Here is a 14,503-nt window from a genome sequence, read left to right as displayed (position 1 = left end):
TGCTCATGTTTGGTTTCCCATCAGTGTGATTCACTGAGACTACAAGGTAGTCTTATACACAACTGGAAACCTTGCATATATCTGTATGTGAATTGCATGGCATTCTTATCCTTATTCTGAAGAAGCAATATGAAATATATTTTGGGAAGCTGTGATAAAAGGTTTTAGCAAGTTTTACGTAATTTAATCTTTTTGCAAACCATGTCCACAGCTTGCTTTCTATGGAGTAGTAGATAAATCATTAAAATAAATAAATCTTCTACGTTCTTTTCTAGAGTGAAGATGGTATTGCAGTTGTTTGTCCTCTATACGTTACATAAAGAAAGTGTAGTACAATCTTCAGTTGGAACACAGCTAGCAGAAACTCTTAAAGCAAATAAAGCAATGAATCCTACTTGTCTTGATCGAAAGGGTCAAGATAAAATTTAGTCCATCTCAATGCAGATATTGATATGAGGACATAATGGTGCATATTTGACTATTATGCTGAGCATTTCAGAAGTAGAACTCTTCAGCAACAGTTCTCATCTATGTTCACATTACAAAACTAATCCTACTGGTTCATTAATTTCCATTTTCAAGGCCCTAGCCAATTTTTGGCAAACAAAATCCTGTAACTAGAGCCTGTTCCACTCCAAGCAGGATATGGCTGCACCTTTCTGTGATGCATAGAAGATGCTAAAATAGTACGACTTGTATGTAATGCAGGAATGGACCCAGTGAATCCATTCTGCTAAGGGACATGATTTCCTCTCATGGAAGGTGCTTTCTCCTGATGAAAGAGGCTCTTCTGCAAGATGTTCCTTCTGTCAAAGGAAAATTTATTTACTTTACTTATAGCCTGCTTTTTTTCATTGAGACTCCAGGCAGATTACAGTATTAGAAAAACAACATTAAAAAATCATAAAAAAAAAAATTCAAATCACACCCTGTAGAAGTCCAATCAACAAAGGTACATGTAAACCATCCTCTCTTATGTTGCAATCTTCAAAGAGATTCCCATAAACATGCACCGTAGAATTCTGCAGAAGCTATCAAACATCCTGGCTCCCAACAGAACAATGCTAATTACTGAAGGACTGGTTCAGTTCCTGAAGTCACAAAATCTTTTCAGCTCTGTCTTTGACCTCAGTGGATCACCCTAAACGTAGATGCCAGTATCCATGCACAGTGTCTGGCTTGCAGGCAAGTTCTGGTACTTATAGTACTGGTACTGCAGATATGAGGCTCTTTCAAACAAGGCATAGACTTCATTGCCCAAAATAGAGTGAATATTTGCATAAATCATTAAAAAGCCTACATTATATACACAAACTACAGGTAGGTTAAACATCAAAAAGGCAAGAGCATGCTGGAACAACAAATAAGAAAGTGCTACTAAACAGCAGTTTGAACAATTATTCTTTAGAAGGTTATATGAGACATAAACTTACTGTCATCAAATACCCCAGCATTAGCTAGCAGTAAAGTGATGATTTTGGGGTCCTTTTCAAGCTGCATAACATGCTTGCTTTCATTTGATAGAAGAGTGCACACATTAATAGCAAAGTCCACTTCATTTGGGAGTCCAGATAACAGAGAAAGCACCAGTTTATTATAGTCATTTGGTGAATTAAAGTCCATAGATAGCCCATAACTTTGTCGCAGAAAATCTGTTTATGAAGGCAAAAGTACACTATTAGTAAAACTGCAACTTCAAGTATCCGCAGATAGGGGGCACAGGTGGGAATTAGATATACTGATTAGTAAAATTCACTAGTTTGTCAAAGTATACCTGACACGCCGTGCTGCTGGTAATTATACGAAGACGGAATTGCACCTATAGGAAGTTGTGGCTTCGGATTGCCCGGTTGTACCTCATCATCATCCTCTCCAAAGTGATGTACTTTCTCGTACTTTTCTAGATAACTGAAAAGAATAGCAAAGATTTTTCAGTATACACAACTGTACGCTGTATTGCAAAGTCACAAGAAATTGTAACTTATTTTCTTTTTAGAAGCGTATTGAACAAATCTTTAAAATTTTGGTTCAAGGTTTGTAATCTAAATATACTAAATTACAATGGTCTTCAACAGAATAACGTTTTAGTTTGGAAGATGCTATCCCATTAAGAAACACAGACTCTTCAGAAGGATTTTCTATATGCTTTTTAACTGCATTCAATTTTCACTGCATTGCAGGTCAATCAATCTAATTACAAACCTTTCATTAAGAAGAAGTTGATTTTTATACTCCACTTTTCTCTACTGTAAGGAGTCTCAAAGCGGCTTACAATCACCTTCCCTTCCTCTCCCCACAACAGGCACCTTGCGAGGTAGATGGGGCTGAGAGAGTTCGGAAAGAACTGTGACTAGCCCAAGGTCACCCAGCAGGCTTCATGTGGAGGAGTGGGGAATCAAACCTGGTTCTCCAAATTAGAGTCTACTGCTCTTACCCTCATACTGAGAATGGGACCCGACAGGGAAAGAAAAGACAGAAAAGCTCCTACAAGGAGATAATCCCTCAATCACCTCTCAGGTAGCAAAATTTTGTACGGCTGCAATGAAAATTCGTTGCCACAGAGTAGTCTCTTAGTCCAAACGGCAGATGTAACTTGGATGTTATTTATTTATTTATTTTAAGTGATTTAAGACTCGGACTGTAAACCTTTGTCGGTAAGACCATTTTAGTCCATGTAGCTTGTTTTATCTGGCCAAGGGCCACAAATAAACAAATCTATCCATCTATCCACTGCTCTTAACCACTATACCATCACACTGGCTCTCTATACCACTATACCATCACACCTACAGATTGAGTGCATTGACTGCATCCTTTACAGAAGCTGATAGCCACATCTTAACTTATGTAGAACAGAACTACGAAACAACTTAACCAACGAATACAGGATTAGTTCAGGTTTCCCTCTAAATTATGATTTGAAGGATCAGGTGTAAGGGTCTTTCCATAGCCCTATTTGTTTGCATGAAGAAACTCAGAGACAGATTATGCTATAAAACAAACTATTCCACATCGCTTGACATTTCTTTAAAAAGGAAAAATATTTAAAGGACGTATATCTGATGCTTAGGTATGAAGCTCCAAAATGCTTCCTGCTTGTAAAGGAAAACAAGATTACAGGGGAAGCAGTTACCCATTTATGATGAGGAATTAAGGAGACCAAGTTTTAACTGCCTGAATTAGCATCGGTAACTGATATTTTTGTAGGCCTGCTTCCTCACAGAACTAGAACCCACAATCTTATTAACTTTTTCTGGCTGCTGATAGTTCAGCATAAAGGCTATGCCATTACTATATTTACATTTTGTTAAATTTATCTTCACACAATACGCAATTAATTTATGACACTGACTGCAACAAGTTGTAGTAACAGCCACTAGCTTAGATAGCTCCAGAGCCAGTAATGCCACTGAACACCAGCTGCTGGAGGAGGGAGGGGGCAAAAGCAGTGAAGGATGTTTGACCATGCTCTGCTGAGAGGCAAGATAGAATATGGGACTGGATGGACCTCTGATCTATTCCTGCAGAGCTCTTTTTAAGCTTAGATTGCCCACAGGTTGTTTTTGAAAAAGGCACTAACTACCTCTTTATTGACCGATTCAGTTTTATAAATTTACATAGTTCAAAAACTCCAAAATTCCATATTTGCCCTTTTAATACTAAGAAAACTTGCAACATAATGAACAAAACCTATCACTTTTCTGTTACAAGCAAGGTGGATAAAAATCAACGTTTTTTAAAAAAAATTAAAAAATCTAATTTTAAAAATTTAAGTTGGATTTTTTTTATAAAATGCATTTTGAGGAAAATCTATTTAAAGATAGTTTTCTAATTAAAATTCATTATAGTCTAAAGGTTATTCATCGTGAAATAAGGATTAGTTTTTAATTATGTAGCATGAGGCTGGAGCATGCAATGTTTAATTTTTTTGGTAAATAAATTCCATCAATCCATTCACAATGTCTTGTTCTATAAGATTATTTTGGGCAATTTTTCTAACTAGAAGATATTATCACAGGCTTGGTTTTGCAGTTCTCAAAGCTAAGAATGTGTGTCTGCAGACAAAACATGCCTCTTTTTCACAGCAAAAATGTTATAAAATAAACATACAGAGTGGAGAAAAGGACCTTAGTCCCATTGCTCTTTTGCAAATCTATGCATACAAAATCAACCTCTTACCTCTTAAATGCTAAATTTCAAGAAATTAAATGAATAGAATATTGATTGGAGTAGATCTGCACAAGGAGCTAAGTGTGAGCAGGGTGGAGTAAGCAGTAAAAATGATGGGGAAACCATTTGATCAGAATTCTCCACATCTTGGGATCTTTGTGTGTATAGCCTGAGGTTTATCACATTATTTTCTCCCTGGAGGAGAAAACCTATAATACCAGCAGGCCATAAAAGAGACCGAGTTTGGGAATATTTTAATGAAGTTCCTCTACCTATGGTTAAGGAAGGCATATGTGCAAAATGTACACTGCAACAAAGAAATGCAAGGCCTGGTAGCCCAAATGAAACATCATGAGAAGTGTTGTTTATGTAGAAAACCATGATTTAAATACAGTCTTACTGACTAGTGATTTAAATTGTTTTGATTTAAATCAAATTCACCCTGGTTACAAGAAAATACTTTCCTTAATATTTCATTTTAACTTCCTATAATAGTAAAGCACAACCTAGAGGCGAGTTTTATAAACTGGAATTAACAACGTATAATCTGACTAATCAAATAACAGCTGAAATCTATAAGAAGGGTCTAGTATATAGAACTGTAAAAATCAGTTAAGAATATCTTTTTTGTGATAGCAGCTATGTTATTTTATGAGAATAATATGTGTCATGCGTTTAGAATGCTATAAATATCTGGCATCCTTTGGAAGGTTCAATACACTGAATATATGGTTAGTATGTATGTTAAATCTTTTCTTTAACAAAATATATATATAAAAAATTCTGAGAATCGTTGAAACATCTGCCTTTAGCACAGAAGAATTTTCATTCTTGACAACATTGATGCAATAAACACTAAAAGCATGCACAACCTAAATATTGTCAAAAAATAAGTGCATAGCCCAATTAAAATTGACTTGTACTGTCTGATTAAAGAATTAGTTGATTACTCTGCCAATTATAGGTTAACACTTTAATGTATATATTTACCTGCAGGATATGAATACCTTTTATATCTAAATAAATAACCAATGCTTCCTAACATTTCTTTTTCACACAATGTAATATCTTTGCATCTTTTTCATGTCATGGTAATGCAAGTGTCTTTCTTTGTACTTCTATCACAGCATAGTATCAAATCAGAAGGTTGTCAAACATCACTTGCCCAGCAAAACTAATCAATATGGGTTTGCACAAGAGCAGAAATATGGTATCCCTATGGCAATTCTTCATAAAAAGATACTGAAAGCTGTCATGCCACCTCTCCAGAAATCATCAACTACAGGTGATAATTTGAAATGTGAGACTTCAAGGGAAATATGTAGAGTCATATTTTAAGACCACTGAAAGAACAGCCACAAGCTGGAAGAAGACTCCTTTGTTGGAGAACGTAATCATATCATTAGCTTTTATGTAATTGGAGGTAGTATTGGTTAAAGTTTGCAATGTACATATGCTGGACCCAAATGCTACAGTCCAGGCTCCACAGAACTTCTTTGGCAGAAGCAGGAAAAAAAAATACTAAAAGTAATCTTGCCCATGTTAGTGATAAGCAATGGAAAAAGCCCCAAAGAATAAGCATATTTTAATTGCTGTAAATCAAAACTGACTTAGTGCTGTAAAAAATAAGATCTGCCACTAGGGCTGTTGATTCAGTAAAAACCGAACCAAAAAAATACCGAATAAATGCCAATTCGGTAAATTTCTGGTTTGGGTATACCGAATCAGCAAAATCCGGAAGGTTGGCAAAGCCGAATTAGCCATTCCCGAATATCCGGGTTTCTGCGGCTCCTGCGGGGGCATTTTTGCAGGTAGAGGTCCCAGATTTTCAGGTTAGCTAGAAGGGACTCTCTTTGCAAGAACCCCCAAGTTTGGTAAAGATTGGGTCAGGGGGTCCGGAGTTATGGGGTCTGGATTGGGTCACCCCCATCCTCCTCCATTGCAATGCATTGGAAAAGTGGCTGTGTTCAGACTCTTTAATGTGACCTTAGCAATGTATCTCAATGGGGAAGCTGGGCTTTAAGCAGTGCGAAGGTTCACCCTGCACCTCCATAGAGACAAAATGTATCACATAGTATCTCTATGGAGGCACCGGGCGAACTTTCCCACCCACCGTTTAGAGCCCGGCTTCCCTATTGAGATACATTAGATCAGATTAAAGAGTCACACAGCCACTTTTCCAATGCATTGCCATGGGGGAGGATGGGGTGACCCCTTCCAGACCCCATAACTTCGGACTCCCTGACCCAATCTTCACCAAACTTGGGGGTTCTTGCAAGGAGAGTCCTTTCAAGCTACCCTGAAAATTTGGGACCTCTACCTGCAAAAATGCCCTCCCAGAGCCACAGAAAGCCGTGAATGTGTTTAAATGGCTTTAAATGGCCGAATTGTTTGGGAATCCCAAATTTAAACCCGAATTCCTACCTATAGGGGGATTCTGGATTTCCTGGGGGGGAAGAAGGCCATTTAAACCCGAATGCGAATTATACCGAATTTTTAAAAATTCAACAGCCCTATCTGCCACATTATGGATTCTGAGCAAGACTAATTCTTAAATTCTAAAGGTTACTCTTACAGGGAGAAATAGGTGGCAAAGATCACCACATCTTGTAGTATTTATATGTGAAGCAATGATACAATAAATTAAGAATCCACAGAATACTGCTGGCCAGTGTTGTATACATTTGAACTTGTAAAAATTTCCAACTCTCACTCAACACTGATGCCATTACAATATTTAATCAAATGCAAGATGATTTTTTCAAGGTATGCCATCAAAAGGGGGGGTGTCTTAAATTTGCATAGAAGTCACCGTTATGTCCAATACTAAAAACCTTTTTGTGTATAACATGGGGGAGGGGGTTTCATCATACATTCATGGCCATCTTCCTTTGAATAAATATGGTAATGGCGTACCAGCTATAAGGCAAAGCTTTTCTATAAATCTCATCTATTAATTCTGAGAGTCGTTGAAACATCTGCCTTTAGCACAGGAAAATTTTCATTCTTGACAACATTGATGCAATAAACACCAAAAACATGCACAAAGACTTCTTAGTATGGATGTACACTGGCATTACTGTTGGCTGTCCAACACTAGCATAACAAATCAAAATAATACTGCATGTACTTAATTTGATGTTTTAGAGTATGGTTTCAATGACAAGCAGCCAAAAAAAATGCACAACTATACTACTGGAGGGAATGCTGAGAGGAATTGGCTCAAGCTAGTCCTGTCCCTGGAAGAAAAAAGGGGTTGTGCTTGCTCACCACATGGAAAAGCAGAAGTGGCTCCTCAGAATCTACATAATCTTGGATCCTAAAACTATGTACAGAGCAGGAGGTTCTGCCACCACCCCTACTTTTGTTGTTTTGAAAGCCTGGTGGTTTCAGCCTGCAGCACCCTGGCCAGTGAGTGATTGTCTTCAGGGATGAGGTCTATGTAGGAAGTCATACGCTCCCAAAAGAACTATTTATATGTAGCCATAATGGCCTGGTAGTTGGTGATTCTGAAGTTGAGAGCTGCAGCAGAGTAAACCATGTGCCCCAACGAATCAATTTTCCGCCCCTCATCATCTATAGGGGCAGAATATACCCCATGCCGGTGTCTGGCCTGACCTCTTCAGGAACTAAAGAAGGGTGGTTGAACAAAAACATACAGTCAGATTGTTTTCAAAATACCAGGCATAGTTGATGGTTTCTCCCATATAGCATTCGCTATATTGAGGAAGTCCTCCAGCATCCAAAAGGCCACTTGAACTGGTGCATCAGAATAGAGAGCTGACAAAATCTTATTCTTTGGTCATGGATTCAATGAAAGAATGTCCATTTCCATTCTGAGCATTTGCAGTTCCAGAGTCTGGTCCCCAACCGCCTCATCAGGAGACCAATTCAAAGGGAACTCGGATCTGATGTCTCCTTTGGACTCAGGCACCAAGAATGGCTCACAGTGGAAGGATGGCAGTCCAGACAGAGATGGGAAGAGCACACGGAATAGAGCTGATGATGGAGCCAGAGGGTATGATGGAAACGAGGGACACGAATCTGGCCAAGGGTGCCAATAAGGTGAGTACATGGACCACTAACCCTGAGGATAAGGCAATGGCCATGGGATCGCACACCATGGTTGTGGTGGGAAAGGCTGTGTCGGAACCGATGGGGTAGGTCCCTGCTGAGGTGGAGCGGCAGCTGTCAGAACCAAATGACCTTTACCTTTCGACAGGATCTTGGAGGTGGGGTGACGGGGTGCGGGGTGTCAGTATCAGTTCCTCCTCCAACACTATAGGATCTGGTGGGTCAATACTGAGGCTGAATCCTTCAATAGGCTTCAGACAAGACGGAACTGAGTGCTTGTTGTAATGCTTTGTTTTAGATTTTGCCTTCTTGGGAGGTTTGAAAACACTCTAACGTTAAGCCATTGGATCCAGAGATTGGGACTGACGTCTGTGTGGATCTGGTGTCGGAATGGATTAAACAGATGAAACTGACTCAGGATGAGAAGAAAACTCCCTCGTGGCTGATAATTTTGCAGCTGGCTTGTTGGAGCTCGAGAGGGCACACACAGAAAGTGTAGCTTTTAATCAGGAGGCCCTGTCTCTCCTGGCATTCAGGGTAAACTGCTGGCAGTGCTGGCAGGAATCCACATTGTGCTACTCACTGAGGCAAAGTATGCATAAGAAAGGCTTGTAAGGGGCATCTTAGTATCACACTGCAGACACTTCATTAAAAGTTATGTTTGATGTATAGTCTCAGAGGAAGAAATGACAAGAAAGGCGGAGAAGTCCTCTCAGCTTGGCGGCAAAAGAACTATGGGAAAATGGTGCCTCTCCGTCTTGATGCATATTGGTTTCAGCAGGAATATACAATTATTGCAAGGCGGGGAGGTGCCCTTACAGTCTATAGAAGCTAAAAAATTATCTCCAGTGGCAGGCCTGCACACTCCCAATGTAGGACTGCGCAGAAGACTGAAGACATACTATTGTTTTGTTTATAAAGCATTGGAGCTGCATCAAAAATTGAAAGAAACAAGGTTTGGTTTCAAATAGCCTAAGAAGCTGTTGATTACAAACCCATCTTCTACCACTATTTTCCCCCTATAGGTATCTACCAGGCTCCTATCTGACTATGTCCCTACAGCATGAAATTCTTCCCCAGCTCCTAACTTGCCATTCTTCTTTGACCGAATGGTCCGTTGGTGCCTGCTGAGATTATGTTGACTACCAACAAAGCTCCACTAGGTTCTGTGCCTGCTCCAAAATTATTCCCATTGCAATTACTTTACTTAGTACTGTAGTCATGTCTGACTATAGCAAGCAGTCTCGTAATTCCTCATATAGAGCCATTTCACGAACAAAGAAAGGACAGACATTTTACAGATGACATATAGCCTGGGGAAGGATTTAATTATGAATTTGATGAGTACATCAACAAGTTATATAAGCCATCCCAAATTCTTTCCATACAATGCTATCGTTATTATGTTTGCCTTAATTATCTTAAGCTGGGTATTAAACCCTAACTTTAGTACATTTAAGATTTACTCAACTATACAGACTTCAAAAACATGACCAATGACATTAACACTCTAGTCAGAAGCATTTTACAAGGATGTATGTTTTAACTGAATTCAACAGAACTTATTTCTAATTTTAAGAGCTTACATAGTGGATTTTATTTAAGAATTTTTTTCTGATAGCTACTTGAAATATTCTCATTTCAACTTACTTGCTGCAGTGGGATGCATTCTTTATTATGAATACGGTAATATAACAGACATCTGGGGTCTCAGGGACATAAAAATTAGCAGCAAACAATTTGTCTTTATGAAGCTGTCCGTGTTCTAAAATGTATTACTGGATTTCTGCTAGAAATTGAGATGATTATTTGTTTCATTTTAAGCAAATTTCATTGCTTTTGTAAATATGCAGAGGTTTTAGCCTCTGAGTTCTCAGTTGAAATCCAAGCTCACTGGAGAAAGCAGCTCTCTCATAGTTCCCCAACTTGACATGATAATAGCCTAGTTCACATGACTATAGGATGCCAAATACAATACAGTATTTTAAGCATATCTATGCCTTTACAAAATACAATACAAGCAAAATCTCACCTAATGACAGATTATATCTGAAGTGCAGCCAAGTGTCAGCTTGTCTTCTGAGCTGTCTTTACCCCACTTGGCCTCTATTTCCTCTACTGTACTTCTCTTCTGTCACCTCTTTCTTCCCCCCTTCCCTCAACACTCTTGCCTCTGGTTACTACCCTCTGCAACTTGTGCATCAGCAATGTATACCTTGCAGTGTGTACTTTCAACCTATACTGCCTTTCACTTGTCTCTCGTTGCAGTCTCCTTTGCTACACCCCAAGTTTGTTTTCTACGAGCTTTCATTCCCTTGCTTCCTGTATCCCTGTTTCACTCTTTCCCCAGAATTCTCTTCTGCCTCTTCAGACTTAGTGCTTGGGGTCTCTGTACCCTTTGGGTCTCACAGATTTAGAATTATGCTGTTAGATCAGCATAATTAACCTAAAGCGGTGGTCTTAAGCATGTTTTAAGGTATGTTTCACATAAATTAGCGGTTTACTGCTAGTTAGTACATTTAGGATTACAATGAAAATTAATTTTTCCATTACACATACAGAAAATGCCAGAATCACTGTCATATTTGCATACTCATGAAAATGACTATAAAATTGTGCATCTCGTCTCTTTGGGGCCTGTTCATACACAGCCACAGTGTGTGCATTCTATATGCAGTAGAGTGCAAAATGACTTTCCGTTACTCTTGGTCTCCAGTTACTCTCTCCTATGTGCTCCCGCGTTCATGTACAAGGTCTTATTCACATATATTTGCATATGAAAAGAGCCTGTTCAAATTATCTGCCCACCTTAAAAAAAATGAAATGAACATGTCTTTCCCTTGTCCTAGTACATGGACAGAAATGAACATACTCTTTGGAAGCCACACCACGATTTTCAGAATTTCATTATTTTTGCAGCTACCTCATTAGCAAACTCAGGACAGTACATGGTCTGTCTTTCTGTAGATAAACCAATCCCAGAAATTCTTCTCACTCTAAATATGAGTTGTGAATAGAGATGTAAAATTTCCAGATATGTTGGAGCCATGGGGAAAAACTGTTCTTTTCCTCCCCCCCCCACCCCTCCCCCCAGGGGCGGGGACTTGAAATTTTGGGAGAAATTGAAATATATGCAATACTTACTGTCCTATCAAACCTAAACTAATTTTACTGCTTTAACAACATAAAATGCATCATTTATAATTTGATCTTCCTTTTTGGCAGTCCATGGTATCCATCAAATTCTCCTCATACCATACCACAAATGAATCAACTCTCTTCTTTGTCAGCTTCCTTCATTGTACAACTTACACAACCATACATAGTACTGGGGAAGCTATGGTACGAATTATCTTGAACATGGTCGTGAGCAATTCATCCTTATATTTAAGAATCTTTTCTAGCTCCTTCCTGGCTGCTCTTCCCAGTCTCAATCTCCTTATGAATGCTTGGTTGCAATCTCCCTTTTGGTTGATGATGAAGCCAAGCAATAGAAAAACTTTAAAAACTTTGTCATTGTTAACCTTAAGGTTGTTTAATTCCCTAGCAGTCACTACTTCTGTCTTCTTGATGTTCAGCTGTAATCCTGCTTTGGCACTTTCTACTTTAACCTTCATCAGTAATGTGGTATCATCTGTATATCTCCAATTGTTAATATTCCTTCCACCAATTTTCACTTCACCTTCATCTAAATCTAATCCAGTTTATGTTATATTCTGCATATAGATTGAAGAGACAGGGAGATGTAATACATCTTTGTCTGATACCTTTGCCAACTGGAAACCATTCTGTTTCTTCACATTCTGTCCTAACAGTAGCCTCTTGTCCAGAGTATAGGTTGCAAATCAAAACAAAGTGTTATGGCACACCCATCTCTTTTAAAACCAACCATAACTTTCATGATCCACACAGTCAAAAGCTCTGCTATAATTTTTTAAACACAAGCTGATTTTCTTCTGAAATTCTCTTATGTTCCAGTTACCAATGTAAATTTGCAATATGATCTCTAGTGTCTCTTCTTTTTCTAAATCCAGCTTGAACATTTGGCATTTCTCATTCCATAACAGTCTTTGTAAGATTTTAAGTGTCACTTTACTTGTGTGGGAAATTAATGCAATGTTCCAATAATTGCTGCAATTTTTGACGTCTCCTTTTTCCAAAATTGGAATGTAGATAAAGGCTTTCCAGTCTGTGGGCCATTGTTTTGTTTTCCATATTTGGTATATTCTTTAAAAGACTTTGATGGACTTCGTTTCTATGGCTTGGAGCAGCTCTATTGATATCCCATCTCCTCCTGGTGAGTTGTCGTTCCCAGTTGGTCTCAATGCAGCTTTCACTTCACTTTCTAAAAGTGTTGCTTCTTCTTCAAAAGATTCTTCTTTGAAGGAATGTCATCCTTTCATCTCTTCTGTAAAGTACTTCAGTGTACTGTTCCCATATTTTCCTTATTTTGCTCCTGTTCAGATAACATATTTCTGTGTTGACCCTTCAGCATGCCTAACTGTGCTTTAAATGTCCCTTTGATTTCTTGGATCTTGTGGAACAGATTTCTTGTTCTTCCTTTCTTGTTTGTTTTCCTCAATTTCTTTACACTGGTTATTGTAACAGTTCCCTTTGTCTCCAAGTGCAAGTCTCCGGAATGCTGCATTTAATCTTCTGATTCTATTTCTGTCACCTTTTACTTTTGCTTCTCATCTATCTTGAGCAATTTTAAGAGTTTCTTTAGTCATGCATCAAGGCTTTTCAATTTTTTTTGGCTACAGGAATAGTCTTTGCATATTCTTCCTCGATAATATCTCTGGTTTCAATCCAGTTCTTCCAGTTCACATTCACTTGTACTTAGTAATGCAAATCTGATCTTTAAATGATCTTAAACTGTTTAGGAATGTTGTTTAGATTGTATTTTGGCACAATGAATGTTTTGGTGTTTTTCTTTACCTTTAGTCTGATTTTCAATATGAACAATTTATAGTCTGTACCACAACCAGCTCCTGGTTTTGTTTTAGCAGAGAGAATAGAGCTTCTCCATCTTCTGCTTCTAATCAGGTAATCTGATTTCTATATTGGCTGTCAGGTGATTTCCACTTATACAACTGTCTGTTTGGTTGCCTGAAACATGTGTTTGCAATGAACAAATTTGTTGTCGCCACAGAATTCTATGAGTCGCATTCCTGCTTCATTTCATGCTCTTAGCCCAAATCTTCCAGTAATATTTGATTCTGCTTTGTTTCCTACTTTTGCGTTCCTACGATAATCAGCACGTCTTGTTTAGATGTGTGATCATTTTTTTCCTGGACCCTTGCATAAAAGCTTTCAGTTTTCTCCTCATCAGCATATGTAGCTGGGGTGTAAATTTAAATGATTATGTAGATAGGCTTTCCATGAAATCTGATTGATATTGTTCAGTCAGACTTTGTATTATAGTCCCTGACTCTCACCTCACTGTTAGAGCAAATCAGCTTCTTTGTGTTTATCATTTCCAGAGTAAAAAACTTTGTAATTTTCAGACTGAAAATGTCCTAATCCAGTTCACTTTAGTTCACTATCTTCCAGGACTGCAATAGTGAAACGTACAATTTATTGTTTTATGATTTTGAGTTTACCTTGATTCACACTTCTCATGTTCCATGTTTTTAATATCTGTGTCAAACAGCTTTGGACTTTCCTTTAGCATCCATTCACATCAACAACTGAATATCCTTTCGACTTTAGTCCACTTGTATAATTAAAAATAGCGCTAATTGTAGTTGTCCTTACTTAGTATATAAAATTGCAATATTTGACATGTGTATGGAATTAAAAAGTTTTAAATGCCTTAGTTTGGTACAATCGAAATGGCAAATACCCAATAGCTGAGAAAAAACTGCAAACTGATGCGCCCAATGCAATCTGAGCACATATACCTTAGGTTTTGCTAGTTAGAGAAAGCGAAATTCTCAGTGAAACTTTCAGTTTTCCTCTGAGGCTTTGATACAGTTTCTGTCCCACCTCCTTCTGATTTTTTTCTCCCTCCTCCAAAGTGGGGTAGTCAGCTACTTTTTACCCAATCAGTGGTAAATATGTCACAGTGGTTTGAGGGAGAAGTAAAAACGTCAACCACATCAGGTCAAAAGGACAACAGAAGACATGCAACAGTTGAGAAGCAATGAAAGCCCTACATGTTCCCCTTATGAAGATTAGGTATCCTTGTAGGTGCAGAAATGCATCTTGGATTTAAGAAATGTATATGTCTACAGCATGCCTACCTTATCTTTAAAAA

The 14,503-nt window shown here is 38.2% G+C and overlaps 1 protein-coding gene across 1 annotated transcript in view; it reads right to left on the bottom strand.

Annotated features, from left to right (window-relative positions):
• The window catches only part of ARID2 (AT-rich interaction domain 2), a 93,376-nt gene that overhangs the window by 45,947 nt on the left and 32,926 nt on the right, over positions 1-14,503 (bottom strand). The window contains exons 4-5 of the mRNA XM_056847773.1: positions 1,775-1,908; positions 1,434-1,652 (exon numbers count right to left, since the gene is read on the bottom strand). Coding sequence (XP_056703751.1) covers positions 1,434-1,652; positions 1,775-1,908 — 353 coding nt within the window. The remainder of the gene's footprint in view (positions 1-1,433; positions 1,653-1,774; positions 1,909-14,503) is intronic.

The sequence above is a fragment of the Euleptes europaea genome, chromosome 3 (genome assembly GCF_029931775.1).
Source record: "Euleptes europaea isolate rEulEur1 chromosome 3, rEulEur1.hap1, whole genome shotgun sequence".
Lineage (NCBI taxonomy): Eukaryota > Metazoa > Chordata > Lepidosauria > Squamata > Sphaerodactylidae > Euleptes > Euleptes europaea.
This window is presented reverse-complemented; position numbering and strand designations above follow the sequence as displayed.